Raw genomic sequence first — 19,594 nt, 5'->3', positions numbered from 1 at the left:
GGAAACCGAAAGAAAATTTAATTAAATAATAAGATTAGATATGTCAATAAAATAATTAAAGTCACCAATTAAGATAATGCCCAAAAAGAGAAAGAAATTCCTAATTAAAAATATAACAAAAATAGCAGTCCTCATGGATAATATCCTCCAAATAATGGAAAGCATGAAGATGAGGCAATACATTGCAATAAAATGCCATCATGTGAGAGGTCTTGCTGGTGACAACTATAAAGGAAGTTTCTGGAAGGTGTACAATGTGCTGCTTATATTGTGTCAGCAGACACGCGCACAGCCTGCTGGGAATGGGCCGATAGTTCCGGGTTCTAGCAGTGTGTACCGGGATAACAATCAAATATCATGGTGGTTCTGAAGGGTATACCATCCGTGCTGTCTCCGGAGCTCCTGTATACACTGGCTCGCATGGGACATGGGGATGAAATTGGTGAGCTTCTAAAGTGAAAGTGAATTTACGGGTCGTATAGGTGTGACTGCAGTTCCAGCCTTCGACAGTAGGCGGAGCTTTAACCTCGAATTGCTATTTGTGAGTGAAAACCTGACAGCCATGGCTTGTGGCTTTATTTGTGTCCCTGGTAATATTTAGATTTATGTTTACAGTGTTACCTATTCAATAAATAACCCTTTCTATGAGTGTATGGTAAATGAATACCATGCGTTGTCTCCCTGAGCTTTAACATATTACTGATGTATCTAAACCCAGAAAGTAATATGTTGCAGCTTGCTAGTTTTTACTCCTTTTATTTGTATGTCAGTGACACACTTCCTGTCCTAGGCTGACAACGCTAACATCCTTAGGATCAGACTGAGGACCTGGGCTCACCAGAGGAAGTGAGAAGAAGGCATGACTTTCCTGGCATATTTGCATTTTTGTGAGGCAGTAGGGGGGCCACTAAATGGCATCAAAAAAGCTAATTTTGGGTGCCTATGACAGGGACCCGCCAGATGTTTTTCCTCCTGTGGGCCAGTCAGGCCCCGCTCTGTTCCCTATTTATTGCAAAGTAGTCACCTCATTGGCCATGACACAGTAATGATCCCACAAGGATCTGTAGCTTTCTGAAACATTATTGTGGCACAGGCAATCTATTACTGATGTTCTGTTTTGTGAGAGGATCACTAAGTTGATCCTTTTGGAAATGCAATAGCAAGATATCAGTGTCATTGTTGTCTCATTCCTACATCTCCAGCCTCTTTTACCTGGGTGGACCACCTGGCACTTTTCAGTTCCCACCCGGCTGGTTTTGGGCCGTTACTGAAAAGTTGGGGCACTGGACAGTTGGTATATAATACAAGTACGATGGAGAAATAGGACATACTAAAGGGGGCAGGCATTAGAAAGTTGGAGAAAAGTATAAGGGGGGTGGTAAAAAGCTGACAGATCTATAGGGATTACTGGATTCATTTGGCAACATTGAAACACTAAATTTGTCATGTGTTGTCCTAATCACTTTTTGACCACTTTGCTACAGCTTCTTCCCACCCAGTGATAAAAGACATCAGGAGAGAACACTGGGTATACCTATTTACATTTATGTGTGCATTGCCTATTCCTTTTTTGTGAGGTCTGATCCATTCACTTTTTTAAAAAACTTGTCTTTTAAATAGAATTTAAAAAGCCTAAAAATCTCAAAGAGCCACCATTTCAATAGATCATGGTGAATTTGCAGTAAACTGGAAATCTGCAATATAAGATAGATCTTTTAAATGTCACAAATACACATCATCCACCTCATTGTTGGTGGCTTGTAGGGTTTTAAAACAATTTTCCACTTGGTAGAGAAAAAAAATCTTACTGGAAATTTTGATTTAGGCACACAGATGTGCCTTCCCCCCTCCCCCTCTCCTTCAACTACCTGCTTTTTGGCTACCTTCTAGCAATTCAGTAGTCAGCACTAGCTCACCATGTACAATGTTTTATTACAATGAATGAGTACTCTTTTACCTAAAGTTACAACTTGGTTCACTGCTATGCCACCAGTAAAAGAATGTAATCTCCTTTTCCATCTCATTCTTAGTTCTTGCAGATGCAAATTTCCCGGTGTCATCAGTAAGTCGTTCTGGGCCAGAACTTATTCGGGCAGATGGTAGGTTCAGTTTTTTTCATGACATGTATTGCCAGATACCAACATCAGTTTCCTGGAATTGCATTCAGCTTTTTTGGTGTATTCTGGTTTATTAGGCAGTTTGTTCAAATATTTGGACAGCGGTCATTCAATACGTTTTAAAGGCATTGCATCAGTGTGAATGACCGTCTATATAGAACCAGATCCTAACAAGGGTGGACCTCCCAATTCTGTGTCCTGTTATTAGCCAGACAGTACCTGTCATGTTTTAGTAGTTCTGAGAAGATTACAGCATTTACCAGGTCAAACTCCGAGAAATATTCTTATCTTGGCACATTTGCACTTTGGAACCATTATTTTCAACGTCTAGACCTGCGGCTCACAACTGTTTTTATGACTGCTGCAACACAATAAAATATAAAGGCTGACCCTGGAAATGTTGCGAAAATAGGACCAACTGTATTTATTTATTTGTATGAATTGTAATTATTTTAAAATAATAATATTAATAAAAGTAACAAGTTGTATATATAAAGCATCAACTTATAACAGCTCTGTACAACTAACCAGAGGAAATAAAGGCCCTGCCCAGTAGAGTTTACAGTCTAATACAGTGTTTTTCAACCAGGGTTTTTTGAGCAACGAGCAATTTGTGACTCTCAGGTCAGTTTAACTGATTCCAATCTTTTTGGCTAAATGTAACTGTGATATTCTTCCTACTGGCCAGCAATGTAGGAGACATTCCTCCTACTGCCCAAAACACTGATGTACTGTGAGTTGTGAATATAGTAAATATTACAGGGTTCAGAGAAATATTACAGAAAACTGAAAGCTCTTCCCCCATGGTAAAAAGATCGAGAAACACTGGTCTAGGAGCTAAGGAGAAGTAGTTTACAATTGTTGGTTGGGGGATGGTATAGGGGCCAATGAATTGAAAAAGTGGGTAAGCATGTTTGAAAAGGTGGATTTTAAGGGCTTGTTGAAATGTATATACCATAAGAGCAAGCCTAATGGGATAAGGGAGAGGGTTTCAGATTGTAAGAGCAGCTCTGCAGATGCATCAGAGCTTTGTGTAGAAAAATAGTTAGGAGTTAAGAAGTCCTTAATAGATACTTGGAACAGTAGACAGGGGTGTGATTATGTATTAGGCCAAAAATGCAATTTGAGCAAAAGCTGTTGAGTAATTTAGAAACAAGGCACTGTATGTACCAATAAACAATTGTCCCTAGCTATTATGGTACTTTTTGTTTATTAATTCACACTTCATATTCAACTTATTAAGATATCTTGTTTTAAAACAGGGCAGTAGAGTTGATATCCAATTAGCAGCCAAGCTGCCAGTTTTTTTTCTTTCAGAAAAGATAGGTTATGTTGCTTCTAAATGTCTGTTCACAATTTTTTACCTAAACTCATATCTCCACACTCGCTGGCGCAAGCATATTTGGTCCCCTTCTGGGTGTTCTGTGTGCTAATGGGATTTCCTTTTTTTCCTGGCAGCCAGTTATGTCAGGAAGGAGATCCCTTCTGCTGTAATGAACCTGCCTCTGTATAGTGCTTTAAATGTTTACATTTAGTTCCGCATTATTATAGGATTAAATCTTTTATGTTAATTTGGTAATGATAGCATTACCTAAAATGTAAAAATGTTGCTATCAAAATAGGCTTCAGTTACTGGGAGGGAGCTGCAAATATATTAAAGTTGGAAGGTTTTGCAGGTCACATCCTCATAGGGCCCACCTGGGATGGTATATAGAAAATGTGTACAGAAATGTTAATATATGTGAAATAGACCATTTGTAACTACTGTTTTTAATATAGATCATTCTGTTTACAAGCTTAGAGCTTCATCTTCCTGAATAGTGTTGGTCGAATATCTCACTATTCGATTAGTCGGCTATTTGATCGAATAGGCCAATATTGTTTGGGCGATCGAATGACGAATTCGAACACCAATAACGTCAATAGGGGGGAAATTCAGGTTATTTTTCTGGACTGTGTAGAGCAGAGGTGTCAAAATCTGGCCCGCAATGTTTATTTTTTTGGCCTCCAAGGGAATCCTAAATATGAACTGCAGCTGGCCTGCTGCTGCATTAAAAAAGTGCCACTACTAAAATTCCCGGCATCACTCACGTCTATAGACCAGTGGCCTCCCTGCCTATGTGTGGCCCTGCATCGGACTGTTTTATAGAAGCAGTGAATTGTAGTTGCAGTGCTTTTTCAGTGAAGAGGGAGTTCCAGCCACTGGAACATAACATTAGGCCCTGCAATGGACTCTTCTCTTGACGCACGGAATTGTATTAACGGTGCTATTTCAGTTTCAAGTTTGGCCCGCGACTTTGTTCATGTTTTTGTTTTGGCCCACTGTGTATTTGAGTTTGACACCCCTGGTGTAGAGCTTCTACAGCCTCCAAATACATTTAAAAAGACATGTCAAGACTCCCACAGCTTTGCACAACACTGTACAAGGCAAGAAAAAAAATCAGGAAGGCGTACTGAACTCATATGACCTCTTAATGGAGAATCTCCATTGACAGGTCATATGAGTTCAGTACACCTGCGGTCACAGCTGATTGGAGGCACGCGTCCTGCACCCATGTGCCTCCAATCAGCTGTGACCGCAGGACCTCACGGTCCAGGTTCGCATGGTCCCTTTGCTGTACTTTTCAATGATGGTTAAGTAAAGCTGCGGTCACAGCTGATCGGAGGCATGTGGGTGCTGGGCATGTGCCTCCAATCAGCTGTGACCGCAGGCGTACTGAACACTCATGACCTCTCAATGAAGATTCTCCATTGAGAGGTCATATGAGTTCAGTAGGCCTTCGGTCACAGCTGATTGGAGCACGTGCCCTGCACCCGCGTGCCCTCTAATCAGCTGTGACTGCAGGTTCCCATGGTCCAAGTTCCCACGGTCCCTGGGCTGTATTTCTCAATGTTAAGTACAGCCCAGGGACCGTGGAAACCTCATTTCAGGTGAGTTACTGTGATAAAAGGTAAGTAATAAGTAAGTACACACAAATCACATACATTTATTAAAAAATAAATTTAAGTTTTAAGTCTGGACTTAATATTTGCACTTATATTTTAACCCTTCAGGGAAGCAGTAAGGGGTATTATGTATTCCCCATGGTTGGACATCTGGGAGTCACCTTGCTTCGGAGCGCTAAATTTGCGCTGTTGAATCCCGTGTCTAACTTAATTCGACGGCCATATTTGGGTCAAATATAAGGACAACCCGAATTGGAACACCAACACTATTCCTGAAGTATGTATCAGCTTTCAAAAGAAAAAAATGGGGAAAGATGAAAACCTTTTGTTTTGTTTTACTGCTATCCAGGGCTGAACTTGGAGATATTTTTCCTCACTTTATGTTCTTCAGAAAGCTTTTTATAAATTCTTGAAGGTTTTTTCACCAGACAGGAAGTAACATCTAGTAACATCTGCAACTAGGAAACAGACAGGAAAAATTTAATCAAGGTTCTAGAATTACACTAACAAAACAAAACATTTTTTATTAATTTAACTCTATATTGCAACTACCTTTTTAACAGACAGGAAATAAAAGAATCACTATAGCGGAGCCTCTATCTAACATCAATAAAACCTGCAAGAGGATTGGTCATTCTCTACTCAAAAAAAAAAGTCAAAAAAAAAAGCAAAGTTATGCATAAAGCAATACTTTATAGAGGACTTTTGTTGATAATAGACACGTTTAAAGCTGCTGTGAAAAAATGCCCAAAATACAACACTGAAAATGTACCTAGGTCTACCTAGCTATTGGATGACTGATGGATGTAGGAACTAAACAAACCACATATTCTTCATATATTTTCCAGGCATAGGAATTCCTAGACTTTTGGAGGCCATGTTGCAACTTTTCCCAATGGATACCTATGTTCCTGAACCTGTAAGTGTTATTCTGTTAACCTTTTAAGCTTTAGAAACAACAAAAGCTGGGCACAGTTCAGCAAGTGAAATAGAAATAGAAAAAAGCAGTATAACAATTACTAGTAGTCCCTGTGCAGTTGAAGGTTAGCCTTGCTGGTTTCATAATGGGTGGAACAAAAGTGCTACATGTTTAATAAACAAAGCAGACCTTTTAGAAGTACTAAAAGTTAGTTTTATTGGGGGCAAAAATGTTTAAAATAGCAATGGCAATTCTGAAAGGGGCAATCTGATTTAGTCGCTTGGTAAAAACTGTTTTTCTAAAATATACAAAATGCAATAGTAGAAAAACATGTTTACACTCCTCTCCTCCTGTATCACTGTCTGTATTAGTCTGTCATTTGCAATCCCTATTTAATGTACAGCGCTGCGTAATATGTTGGCGCTATATAAATCCTGTTTAATAATAATAATAATAATAATAACAAGGAAATGGTCTGCTCTGTTATTTGGGTGGGGGTTAATCCTGCTATTGCCTAATCTTAAAACATACATTTATTAAAACCTAATAAATTATGCCTTTAAAGTCAAAGTTATCTTCTTAAAAAAGGTGAAGTATATTGATTGAAACAATTATGTAAAAAATGTTGTGACCCCCATCCTGTCTTTTACTTTTTTAGCCACCACCCTCTTATCTTTTGTAGCCTCTCGAAGTCAATGTTTAGTACATAATTGTTTCAGTGGTGTGTTACCTCACTGCATGAGAATGCATGCTTTTGAAGCAGGATAGCTATTACCAATGCTCATTTTAAACTCCGTGGCACCTTCTCCATACAGTAAGCCTCATGTAAACGTCAGCACTAAAGTTTCCAACAACCAACTATTAGTTAAAAAAATCTTTAAATGTGATTTTTAATGCAAACAGCAGAGAAAGAGGATTTTACACTTTATGAGCTTGAGGAAATACTCTAGTAACACATTGAGGTGCTGTACAGTACTACCAGTTCAATGATTGATTTTGTTTGTGCTAACATCAGTCATAATAAGTTGTCGGCACACAGGACAATTAGTTAAATGTTGCGTTTTTCTTTCCATTCTTACCTGGGTCATGCTGCCAGTACCAACTACACTCTTTTCAGCCTGACCAACCTAAAGATGCACTGCATGCAAGATTGCTGTGTGAAACCAGATATTTTCAAATATGATGGTTATAGACTGAAAGCATGCCACAAACAACACAAAAGTATTTTTATTCTTACCAATTTTACTATGGAGTCTTTATGCCTTTGAAAGTTTACAATTTTGTTCTGTCAGTAAAAATAAAACAACTAGTTACTAGTTAAAACTGGGGTGGGGCCTCCTTTGGCTCTCATTGAAAGGGTTTCCCATTTTACAAACATTCCCTATGGTTTCTGGTCATTCCTGATATGACTGTATTATGTGATTTAAGATTGATAGCTTCTAATCAATGCTGTGCATCTACTTTTCTGATACATACCAAAGGTGTTCTGTTAGACTCTGGTGACTGAGCCACCTTTTTGCGTGTCCATCACACATGAAGATTCAACAGACAAAGCTACATGTTTTCTAGCCCTAAATTGTCCAGTTCTGTGACCACTGTATCCTTAGCTGCCAGAAGTGAAATTGGATATAACCTAGCCACCTTAAGGTTCAACATGCATTGCAATCTGGGATGCTTTTTGACTTGCCATAGTTGTAGAGAGTAATAATCTTAAATCAGTGTTTCCCAGCCTTTCTTAGTTGCGGCACATACAATAGAAAAATCCCACGGAACACCACTAAACAAAAATGTCACATAGACAGGTAATTAGCTACCTGCTGCCATTTAGTGAAAGAGTACTTCTTTGTTCTGACTATCACTATACATCACTGGTACAGACAAATGAGGACAAATTATTTGCAGTAAAAAAAAAATAATTTTTGGACCAATTAACTGAAATAGGATAATTTCCCACGGTACACCTGAAGATCTCTCACGGCACACTAGTGTGCCATGCCACAGTGGCTGAAAATCATTGATCTAAGTTACGGTAGCCTTTCTCTGAGCTCCATCTAGTCTGGTCACTTTCCTCTGGCTTCTCTCATTTACAAGGTGTTTCTGACTACAAAACCTCTGCTGAATTTTTTGTTTGTTTAATGCCGTTCTTTGCACCAACAATCATGAAATGGTCAGAATCACTGAGAGGATATGTTTTCTTAATTCTGGTACAGATTAGCTAAAGCTTACTTGAATCTGCATAATTATATGTATTGTGCTGTTGCTGATAAGAAAGCATAGTAAAAAAAAAAACAGCCTCTGCTTTGCTTACATGGCTTTTAACCTCCTGGGTGTTTCACTGATGTCTTGATTTCTGTACCAAAAGCGGTACACTGTTTTTCATGAAATATTTTTCAGAAATATGTCCAAACAAGGGTCTAGTAGATATTCTGAATATATTAAAGTTTGAAACACACAATCATGTTAAGAAAAAAAACAATTAACTTTAATAATTAAATTAAATAAAAAGCACAAAAATAAGCTTAAACAACAATGCATGAATAAATAAAAAATACTGAAAATGCAATAATTCGGTATACTGTATAGTACTATATTTTTCTAAAACACCTCCCTAGTGTGGTAAATTTTTAAACAGAGTCCAATGTCCCATAGACAAAACCACATAAATATATTTTGTACGATTGTCATACAATGTTGTATGACAATCAGATTGCACTGTAATGCTTGTTTCTATTTTTAGCTACCCCGAACCTGGTTCGGGGTAAACACTTTTAGCAAGTTTTCTTACCCTGAACCAGGTTTGGGGTAACCGCCCAGGTGGTTAAAAGCCCTTGCAGATTGATTAATTAAGATGTTCCTGTTGGTACTAGTGAATGCCGCTTTCCTATCGATCACTCCATTTGACCCTGATTGTTTTCAACAAGTTCGTGCATTATTGGGCATTTAAATTTAGAGTGGAATTTCTTCATTCCATCTCATTAAATTTGATCATTTGTGTTTGAGATGTATTGAACTTGTATTACTTTTTCCTGGTAGGCAGCTGTAATGGACCTTGTGGATAGTGATAAAGTGAAAGACCTGAAGGTACCAGTGTGGGAAGAGTACAAGAAATTGCTGTGTAAAGCTGGATGTGAAGTAAGTTACCCAGAACCCATATCCTCAGGCATTTGTTTACATCAGACAGGCTTTGTTTCCCATACAAGTACATTTAGGTCTAGAGTATCAAAAGGATGTCAGTTCCAAGTTGCCTGCCAATGTATAGTAAATATTCAGCATGTTAATCAAATGACAAAATAATGCTTAAAGTTGTCCACCAAGGCACCTAAAATGATTGATAAAGATTAAAGCCAAATGTGATCACCTTGACTGCTTTAACAGTAGAAAATAGTTTTCCTGTTTGCAAAAAAAAGTGTATGACATAAAATTACAGTACTGTTAATCTGCGTGTAAAAGCAACATAAAAAAGCAACCATTAACTGATGTCAGTATACCTTGCAAAAATATTTTACATTTTGCCGAATTACCTTGTCTGCTGCTACAAATGTGGCAAAACAATGTCTTGCAATGAGATCCCAAGATCTTTGGCAAAGACTGGATAGTGTGTAGCACCTAGAGAGAGTACACACTTTTGTTTTGGTGGACTTTAAGAAGTTTTTCTTTAGTTTTTTTTTTTTTTTTTCCGAAGACAGTTAGACAGAGAAGACATGCATATACTGTTCACCTATTTATGAAGCAAATTTTTAGGAGTTCAGAAATTGGCAGCTTAGTTTTGATGGGAAATTATAAAAAACATGAGAGGCACATACCTGTATCTCCCGAAATTATTGTACCTGTTTTGTACACTTCCAGTACCAGTTCCCATGCAAGTACTTAAAGATGAACAGAGGAAGGTGTCACGATTTATCTGGGACCCTGGAAGACCACGAGTACCAGATAAAGTACTGTATCGACATAGACTGAAAGGGGGACTTTCGGTTCGGTGCCCAATTAGCTCCATTAGTGGCACTCCACCGTCTTAAAGACTTTCCAATCTGGGCTCATCTGTATGCTGAAGAGCTACCTGAAGTGCAAATATATAATCTTCTCTTGTTGCATTCCTCAAAACGCCCTTTGGTGTCTGTCCCTAAGCTGTCTTATGCACTGGGAATCTGGGACAGGGTGAAAGCTTCAGCAGGCTTGATGTCTGTACACGCCCCCTTAACTGGCATTATAAATTGCCCTACTTTTGCACCAGCATATGAGAACCCAGTAGCTTTCCTTTGGTGGGCTCGGAGGCCTGATCGATACGTGTATGACTTGTTCTCCCTTTCTGGGATCAAGTCCTTTGCATATTTGCAGGAACATTGGACAATGCCTTCGGGCGAGCTATTCCGATACATACAGATTAGACATTTTTTAAACAGTCTACTTAAATATACAGCAGATTCTCCACTAAAGCTTACGAGTTTTGAATCCTGCTGTTATCGGGGTTCTAGCTCTGTAGGTCTGGTGTCCATGATTTATGATTCACTAATAAGTATTGATACCTACCCTCTCTCTTATGTAGATAGATGGGAACCAGATCTGGGCTCTGAATTGGACGTAGAGGAGTGGCAGAGGATATGGCAGGCCATAGCTAACTGCTCTCCAAATGTAATAATGCAGGAAAATGCATATAAAGTACTGTTTAGGTGGTACTTAACACCAGTAAGAATCGCTAAATTTGCAAATGGGAGCGACCTGTGCTGTAAGGACCTCGGTACTTTTCGCCATATATGGTGGGACTGTCCAGTGGTCAAAAAACTTTGGATAAGGGTTTTCAACTATATACGATCGGTTCTGCATGTGTCTATTAAGAGGGACCCCTGGACTGCATTGCTCCACAAACTAGGTTCTACCTTTTCTAAAAGTCAGTGCAAATTGATCTCCTTTATTTTTCTGGCCACATGTCAGGTGATAGCGGCTGCATGGCGGAAACCCTCTTTAAGCTTTCAAGCAGTGCTGTCCAGATTGTCGGACACCACGGTCTTAGAAAAAATGTCTCCCGTGGCTAGCGACTCTCTGCATTTAAACTTTTATAAAGTTTGGACACCTTGGTTGGACCATCATACTGCCTCTGACATAGACCGTAGGCTCTTTCAATTATGATAAATGGATGTGTTTATTTGTAATGTCAGTTTCGAGTACATTCCTTTGGTTATTTTTCTTGAATGGTTTTAGTTTATGCTGTTTTGTCTTTTAATAATTTCATGCACAACAATGGTATTGTTTTCCTTTTCTTATTGCTTTTACTCTTGTTTACTCTTGTATATTTTGAAAAATTTCAATAAAAAATATTAAAATAAAAAAAAAAAAAAAATTTGGGTTGGATGAAACAATGTTTGGTGCGTGCTGAATGAAAAAACAGTTCATTTATCAAAATTACACAGCAGTCCTTCTCAAGATGTTTCCGTTACTGGTAGGTAATTTGCTAATACTAATAATATAGTGTTAATGCATGCCAACTGCATCTATTCAAAGCATAGTTTGTTGGTTTGCCTCAAGCACATGCATTGGACAACATTTTTGCTGAATTCATCCATAGGCCTTCTAGAAAAAAATAGCTTAAGCACTATTATATTTAGTATCACTTATTAGGGGAATAAACATTACTGGTATCCCCTTTTTTTGTGTGCATACATATTGTAGATCTTTTTACAGTACCTGCAAAGGTATTCATTCCCTCTCTTTGCCCTGTTTCTCCTAGTATAACCTAGAATTAAAATAGATTTGCATTTAAATGTAATTTAAAGGGCTTGCAAATATATTATAATATATATATAAGACCAGTTCTAAAAGGCTTCTGACTTACAACACTCCTAAGCAAGCCACATGAATTCTGAAGAACACTGTAAACAGTTCAGGGACAAAGTTCTTAAGTATAGATCACAGATGAAGTTGCTCAGCAGCAAGTTGTACCACCCCTTCTGCACAAAGACCACACTGTTGCACTGTTTCCACATAAAACGTAATTACTTAAAACAAAATGGTGACTGCATCATACAGTGGTGATTTTCATCTGCTGGGATAGGAAAACAGGATACAGGTTAACTAAAACTGTTTCAATCTTCCAGGGATTTGAGATTGGGATAAAGTTCAACTTGCTTTAGGACAATGACCCTTAACACACTGCTAAAACTACACCAGAGTGGTTAAAAAGTAATGTTTAAATGCCTTGGAATGGCCTAGGCCAGTGGTGGCAAACCTATGACACTCATGTCAGAGGGGGCACTCAGAGCCCTCTCTGTAGGCACAGGCTTCCCACCTCAGCTGGGGGGAGGAGAGGCAGCTGATTGAAGCTGATGTGTCTTGATCTGGAATTTAAAGGGTGAAAGTACAGAGGGACAGAGGAAAGTGAGGGATGGGGTAGGCAGACATGGAGTGTCACTAGTTGTGGGCAGTAGAGTATTAACTGAAGGCTAAAGAACAGGGTACTTTAGCTGCAGTTGTATTTGTGATAGATTTTCGTCCCCTTAAGGTAAGTGCCTGTTGAATGTAATAGCTCTTTGGAAATCTGTAAAGGCTGTAATTATAATGTAAAAACCAGCAGCCGGTTAGCGTAGACTTCTTATATATAGCTTATTGAAGAAATTCAGAAGAACTGATATTTAAAAAAATAATTTGAACTTTAAACAATCATTAGCAGCTGGGTTATAAAGCAGCAGTATAGTTGTTCCGTGGTATATAGTGATACTTAGGAAAAAAACAAAACAATATTCTTTACAAAATTTGCCCTGAGTATGAATACCAACAGAACATGTGTCGGTCTTCCGTCTTTCCTTCCGGGAACCCCCCCCCCTTTCTTTTTTTCTTCCCTTTTTTTATGCCACCCTATAATAATATTACATTATTATTATTAATAAACAGGATTTATATAGCGCCAACATATTGCGCAGCACTGTACATTAAATAGGGGTTGCAAATTAAAAACGAAAAGTTAATTATAATAGCAGAATCAAGTCATAAGATAACTGATAACATTCACTATTATGCAATGTTGTCACATATTTGTACTATTTGGTCAACATTTTATGAGTATATTTTTTTATACATTGGTGTATTTCTATTATATTTAATTTGTATTTTGTTTTATGAAAAAAACACCCCCTGCATAGTTGTAAAGGGCTTGTCACATTGTCGTGTTGTATTTCTTCCAGAAACACAATGAGTATCTCTTGCTATGCAATTGGCATGCGTTTAGTAAAACTCCCTGCATTCCTGTAATGTGAGCAAGCCCTTAAAGCGTACCTATACTCACAAAATCAACTTTGGCTTATTGATAACATATGCCAAAATTATAATCAACTGAATATTTTTTTTTTAGCTTGCTTTCACCTTTAAACATTAAAAACGAGTTCTGGCCAAACCTTTAGTTCTCTCCATCGCCTAGGCGGTGAAGTGGAATCTGGGAAATGCCATCCTTGGTAGGAGTTTTTCTAATCCACTCCCACTGCCCTAATTATGCAGTTTTTTTGTTTTTTGCTTTCCTCGCCTGGGACTCTCATGTCACTGAAAACTGAAGCTGCTCTTTCTGCAGCTGCTTCCTGCTTCTTCTCAGCTTGTGGGCTCTTGTGCAGAGGGCTCCAGCTATTGAGGGAGGAGGAGTGTGTGGAGAAGAAGGTCAGGAGAACAGGAAAACGTAAACTTGCTAGTCACAAGCTGGCCACCTATAAACACTTCAGAAATCATAAAATTTTTCATGGAGCTGACCCAGCTAGTGCCACCAGGGAAGACTGACATTTTAGTGCAAGTAAGAATAGATTAATATTTGAAAGACTAGTTTTTGAGTATAGTTCCTCTTCAAGCTTCACTCTGGGCTGCTTTTTGATTTACTCAGTGATGTCCCCTCCTGCACTGATTAGACTGAAAGTAAATCGAAATATTTAAAGTGTATACTTAGGCAATATATATATATTTTTTACAGTCTTACATACAGACCAGGGAAAGGTTAAAACCCCTATGAGGTTATTTTTTATTATTATTAATATTATTATTTTTGCTGTCTGCACCGTACTAGGAATATGTTGATCATTTCTGTCTTCGTGAAAATGTCTTTACTGAAGTTACTGAAATAATTGAAGGCGGTAATTCTGCACTGTGGTGATGGTATCTAGTCTAGTTGCCTTTAAGAGGGGATTGGACACATTTCTCGAGGAAAATTCCATCATGGGTTACTAGGGCGGAGAGCTCAGGTTGGTGTGCAGGGTTCAGCTCTTATGGCCTGTGTGTGTGCTCCATGAGATCACAGGACAGACATGGCACTCATTGTACTGGGATTGTCGGGGAACTTTTTATTTGCTGCTGTCCATAGGAAGTGACCTGCTAATGGGAAAATGGGAGCTCATATGGACAATCAAGGTCTGCATGGCTTCTGTGTATTGGGAAATGTGTGCTATACCCCCACTTCATCCTATTCATGCAAATTTTCCAAGAAGTAGGTCCAACGCATTTACAGAGGAGGTGAGTCAAAGGTTGGAAGTCCACCCAACTGCCTTGTTCAGAGCAGGCCAAAAGCCTGGTGGTCAGTGGAATATTGCCCCCTGGTGGTCAGCAAATTCAAAAGAAACCCCAGCTGATATTCATGGAATATCCATTTCTTTAATGTTAACTAAAAGTGTTAGCTATTTTTGGTAAAGGGATGGATTTGTATTGGGTGCTTGAACACCCAAAAATAAGGAAAAGCTGTAAATGCAAAAACAGATAGTGGAAGATCATCCCAAGAAGCCTGGACAGTGAAGTATTCTGTGTATTGAGTGTCTCAGTGTTGTTTGTCGCACATCAAGTGTCAGACAGCACTTTGACACCAACCACAAAAGTGTTGCCAAACTTGGTGAAACTGAAAAAAAAGAGTTTCTTGAAGGGAAATTGGGGAAATATCATTCCCAGTATCTTAATTTTTGCAACTATTTAGAACAAATCATCTGACAGCTGCTAGTTTTCAAACTTCACTGTGCATAGCAAAACATGGTAAGCCCCTTTCTGATGGGGATTTTATCAAAATGGCCATATTGTCTGGGAGTAATTCCGTTTTTCATGATTTCCCAAACAAGGATAAAATTATTCAACGCATTTCTGAGATGCCACTAAGCAGAAATAATGTTATAGATGCAGTCCAGCGCATAGCAAGTGCAGTTAGTCAGCAGCTCACCACTGACATACAAAAGGCAGCCTGTTACTCCATGTGCTTGGATGAAAGCACAAATATAAATAATCAGGCAAGGCTAGCAGTAATTTATGCTGTTGGTGACATCATGAGGGAAGAGCTGGTGAAACTGGTGTCTTTGCCTGAAGGAACACAAGGGATAAATATCTACAATGCTGTGATGGAGGCTTTTTTGTCACAAGACATAAGACCAGAAAAAGTGGTTTCAATTACTAGTGACGGGGCACCTTCTATGGGGGGGGGGGGGGGGGGGGCAACATCTGGTTTCATACAGTTCTGGTAAAGAAACAAAACATCAGGTCATTCAGTTCCATTGTCTTATACATCAAGAAGCTCTTTGTGCCAGGGAAAGAAGCAAAAAAATTTGACGTCCTCAAAGATGTTACAAAAATGGTGCATTACATCAAGGCTCGTGCTCTGAATTTTCAACAGTTTTAAGCACTTCTTGAGGAGGTTCAGGCACAGTATAATTGGTTACTTATATACAATAATGTCCAGTGGCTGAGCAGTGGATGAGTCCTGAAGAGATTTGTAGCCTTGGATGAAATTAGGCTGTTTATGAATAGAAAAGGGAAGGAATATCCACAATTCATCCTACAATTCATCAGTAAATCTACAAAGAATTTTCTAGCATTGTAGCAGCTGCAATGGTAGATTTTAGTAACATATTTTTACAGTTCCGTAAGATAGAGACAACCCTGTGTTTTCTTACTTCTCCAGATAATACCAAATTTGAAGAAAGTGATATTTCCTGCTTACACTAGTTAGATTTAGGAAATCTAAAAATGGAACTATTGGAATTTCAAGAAAGCTCTATTTGGAAAAATAAATTCTATGACCTACGTGAAACACTTGAAAAGATGGAAGGGATGACAAATGACTGCACAGTTAGTTCTGAAAATGAAATCCTAAATGTGTGGAATTCTCCAAAGAATTTGTGATTTCTTTCCTTCCTCTGGATCATCTTATGCTTGTGAGCAGCTGTTTTCAGCTTTGAATTATAATAAATCTGAAACCAGATGACCTGAGTGCTGCATGTGTTGCTCTCAAACCTACAAAGTATGAGCCACAGTTAGACAAATTATCAGCATGCATACAACAACAAAATCAGATTATTTGTTCAAAAGCATGCCACATGCAAACTTTTACCTTTGGGGTTGCAATTTTGGCGCTCAGTCGTCATGACTGGCCTAGCCAATACCCAAGATTTCAATCCAATTTAGATTCTGTGTCATGAGTTGAACATTGCTGCACAGCAACACAACCCATGTAACTTGAAGGAGTTGGAGCAATGTTGCCTTGGGGAAGGGTATAAAATCCCAGCAGCCACCTGTGCTAATTAAACCAATCCCAGAGGCAGCAAAAAATGGTTCTATACAGTACTTACTTTATGAAACTCATGATTTCTGTATTCTTAATTTTTGTCTGTATCACAATAAAACATATTTTGCACCTTCAAAGTGGTAGACAAGTTGTGTAAATCAAATGGTGCAGACTAATCAATTTTAGTCCTAGGTAGTAAGCTCAGAAAATAGGATATGCATGATGGAGATAATACTTTTGCAAGGTGCTATTGGTTTTTTAGAAAGAGCATGACTTTACTGATCTTTGTTAGGGCATGTCTGTTTTTAACAATTAGTCTGTAATTCTCCTAAAAATTATGTCTTACAGGCTCCCCTTGAGAAAGTGGAAAGATTTTCTTTTTATGAAAGAGCGAAGAATGCTTTTGCTGTTGTCGCCACTGGGTAAGTATTAACTAACTTCTCCAAGATGCAATATTTACATCTAAACTGCCCTTTTAAAAAAATCCTTCAGCTGTTTTTTCTGAAATACCTAGCATTCCTATGTACCTCAAATGCATCAAAAGTTCAAACATGCAAGGGTCTTGTGTTGTCTGCATGTCTACAGGCAGCTCTAGGTCATACAAATGTAGGTGAGATCTGACATGTGTGTGTCTTTGTTTCCTATAGTGATGACTCTCCACTAGTTAGTGGAATGTATTTAACAAGTACATGATCTGCAGCACTTTACAAAACAATTAAAAGGAGACATCAGAGAGATGCTGGGAAGCTTGAATTCCCATAACTACCTTCTTTCATCTTCACAGATAGAAACTGACCTATATGAAATATGCAAAATTATATTCAGGTTTTTGGGTTTGCCAAGGGAGCTCATTTATATACTAAGAACTAAGGCAAATTAGTATAGGTTTTTAATATTTTTTACTACTAATAATAATAGTACATGTAGATTTTTTCCTGCATATTGTCTATTTGTTTTCTATACAGATAGCTTTTTATTCTAGGAGAATTCAGAACATAGTTTGGTATTATTTACACTATCTGAATAATTTGGGAGAAAATAAGAGAGTAAAAACTATATTGGGTCCCCTTACCTAAACTTCCCCTCTCAGTTCTACCTTTAGCGTGTTACATGTTTCTCATACCCCTGAAAATGTAAAACTTCTCATGACCCTACTCTACATCACCCAAAACCTACCATGGGCTCACCAACTAGGATGAAACGTCTGCTTCTTCATGCTTCCCATTCTGTTATTTGCTTCCGTTATTTCTGTTGTTTCCCCATATTATACTGTGTGCACATGACTTTTCTCATTCTCAGATAATAGGTTTAAATAATGTAAAAATATATTGCGTAATTGTTAAGTCTTTTGCAGAGCCTTTTGTCCTTACATTTTTGTTTTTTTTATGGTTGTTAGTTTATGAAAAGCTTAATCATATTTGATTGTAATTAATGAAATTTGTAACTGATGTAGCAGAATGCTGTACTTAACTATTTATCTACTTTACATTGATCTTTAACAATCAACTGCTTACAACTTTACCCCCATCTGCAATCATTATGTGCACCCTACAATCCTGGTGCTCATAATAACATTCCGTAAACTTTCCAAGCAACCAGTGCCACACAAATATCACCGTTTGTTTTATAACTCATGTAGGTCTTTACACCTTGAATGGTCATTAGCCATCAGTGTCTGTTGGTATCCTATATACCAAAGATCGTTTCCAGATCCACAGACTAAAACATATTGCCTGTAGGAACCTAAATTAAAAAAGAATAAACTGTGTTTACTACCTTTCATTTTTGTTTATGTAGTCTTTGGTAGAATTTCTTTTTTTATTTTACATTTATATTCTTTTGTCTGTTGCAGAGAAACTGCTCTCTATGGAAACCTAATCCTAAAGAAAGGTGTTATAAGCCCCAGTGATCTGGTTTGATGATCCTGTAACATCTGTATGTGAAACCTTGCACAAATATATGTATATATATAAGAAGTAATGTTTCTGTTGTGTTGTTTATGTATCATAGGACATTATGGATATATAAGCTTTTTTAAAAAAAAAAACACTAATAATTTTTCAGAATCTATCTTGAACTGGTTTGTTTTTGAAGTCTAATTGGTTGCTATGGGATACCACACTTTGCTTAGGGCATTGCTGGTTGACGTAATAATACCAGTGAACATTTACTCTTACTCTGTTATGAATAGTTTGAGGGAATTGAGGGTTATATACAACCTCATTTGTAGACATCAGTGGTAATGTGTTATTATATCTTTGTACATCTCTAATTGTATATGCTTAAAATGAATTACTTAATTCGCCCAGCCTGTGCTGCTCTTTGTGGGTTAAAATCCTGCTGTGTATTATATAAGAGCAAAACATGTAGCAGTGCATTCAAATGCCAAGGCAACCAATGATGAACTTTTCTTCCCAGTGAGCTGGTCTACTCAGACCTCTATTGGCTGAATGCGCTGTCATTAAGAAGAAATCTGTTGCCATAGCAACCCATTCACCTTACTTCAAAGGTATCAGACTAGAAGCACCATGGGATAGGATGCAGATTATCCCAATGGGAGCAGTAACTACTTTATTGCGGCACTTGCCTGCAGTGCATGAAAAATACAGAAAGCTCAGAACCAGTTGTATGAACTAGAGGCAGTGTTCTGATGCTTTTAGCAATAAGCTGTATTTTATGTAGACAACATTGATGTAAATATGTGTTTAGCTGAAGTTGCCCACTTATCCTGTTACTAGACTATTTGCCAATCTGAAAAACAAGTGCAAAAAAAGTAACCAGCTAACAATTTTATTGTATCACATCTCAATCTAAGGTTTTGCACACATTAAAAAATGCTAACCATATACTCAATTAAAATTTTCTGTATTATGAAGATATTTTGCAGACAAAGCACACGTCTGTTCATTGATTTCTCCTTCCATGGTGCAGATGATCGAGATCTTCTTCTGGAACATTAAGGACATTACGAGCGGGCATCTTTAGGAGTTGTCTTGGAAAGATTTTCTGCGATTTCCTATGAGAATGATGCAGGTGGTCTCTGTCCTCTTCAACTTTAAAAATAAAACATGATAATATAATTTATTGTTGGAATATTTCACATCTTCCTAC

General features: G+C 37.9%; 1 protein-coding gene across 2 annotated transcripts; it reads left to right on the top strand.

The window, feature by feature from the left end:
* Positions 1-283: 283 nt before the first annotated feature.
* Positions 284-19,563, top strand: FUOM (fucose mutarotase). 2 transcript variants are annotated; one of them, XM_072423107.1, is made up of 7 exons: positions 284-442; positions 2,031-2,099; positions 5,912-5,982; positions 9,016-9,114; positions 16,832-16,905; positions 18,336-18,418; positions 19,415-19,563. In XM_072423107.1, exons 1-6 carry the CDS (start codon positions 358-360, stop codon positions 18,400-18,402), a joined length of 465 nt encoding a protein of 154 aa, XP_072279208.1. In that variant the 5' UTR covers positions 284-357; the 3' UTR covers positions 18,403-18,418; positions 19,415-19,563. The 2 variants fall into 2 exon arrangements, with proteins under 2 accessions (XP_072279208.1, XP_072279209.1); XM_072423108.1 differs by lacking the exon at positions 2,031-2,099 and having other exon boundaries at positions 285-442.
* The last annotated feature ends 31 nt before the right edge of the window (positions 19,564-19,594 follow it).

This window comes from Pyxicephalus adspersus, chromosome 10, assembly GCF_032062135.1.
Source record: "Pyxicephalus adspersus chromosome 10, UCB_Pads_2.0, whole genome shotgun sequence".
Taxonomy (NCBI): Eukaryota; Metazoa; Chordata; class Amphibia; order Anura; family Pyxicephalidae; genus Pyxicephalus; species Pyxicephalus adspersus.
The sequence above is the reverse complement of the archived record's forward strand: the minus strand, read 5'-3'. Positions and strand labels throughout refer to the sequence as shown.

What these genes read in the sequence shown, in the direction of transcription:
- FUOM (XM_072423107.1), top strand. Translation starts at nt 358, where the DNA reads ATGGTGGTTCTGAAGGGTATACCATCCGTGCTGTCTCCGGAGCTCCTG. An exon ending in ATACCTATGTTCCTGAACCT is followed by an intron (nt 5,983 to 9,015) that starts GTAAGTGTTATT and finishes TTTTCCTGGTAG; the next exon opens with GCAGCTGTAATGGACCTTGT. An exon ending in TTTGCTGTTGTCGCCACTGG is followed by an intron (nt 16,906 to 18,335) that starts GTAAGTATTAAC and finishes TGTCTGTTGCAG; the next exon opens with AGAAACTGCTCTCTATGGAA.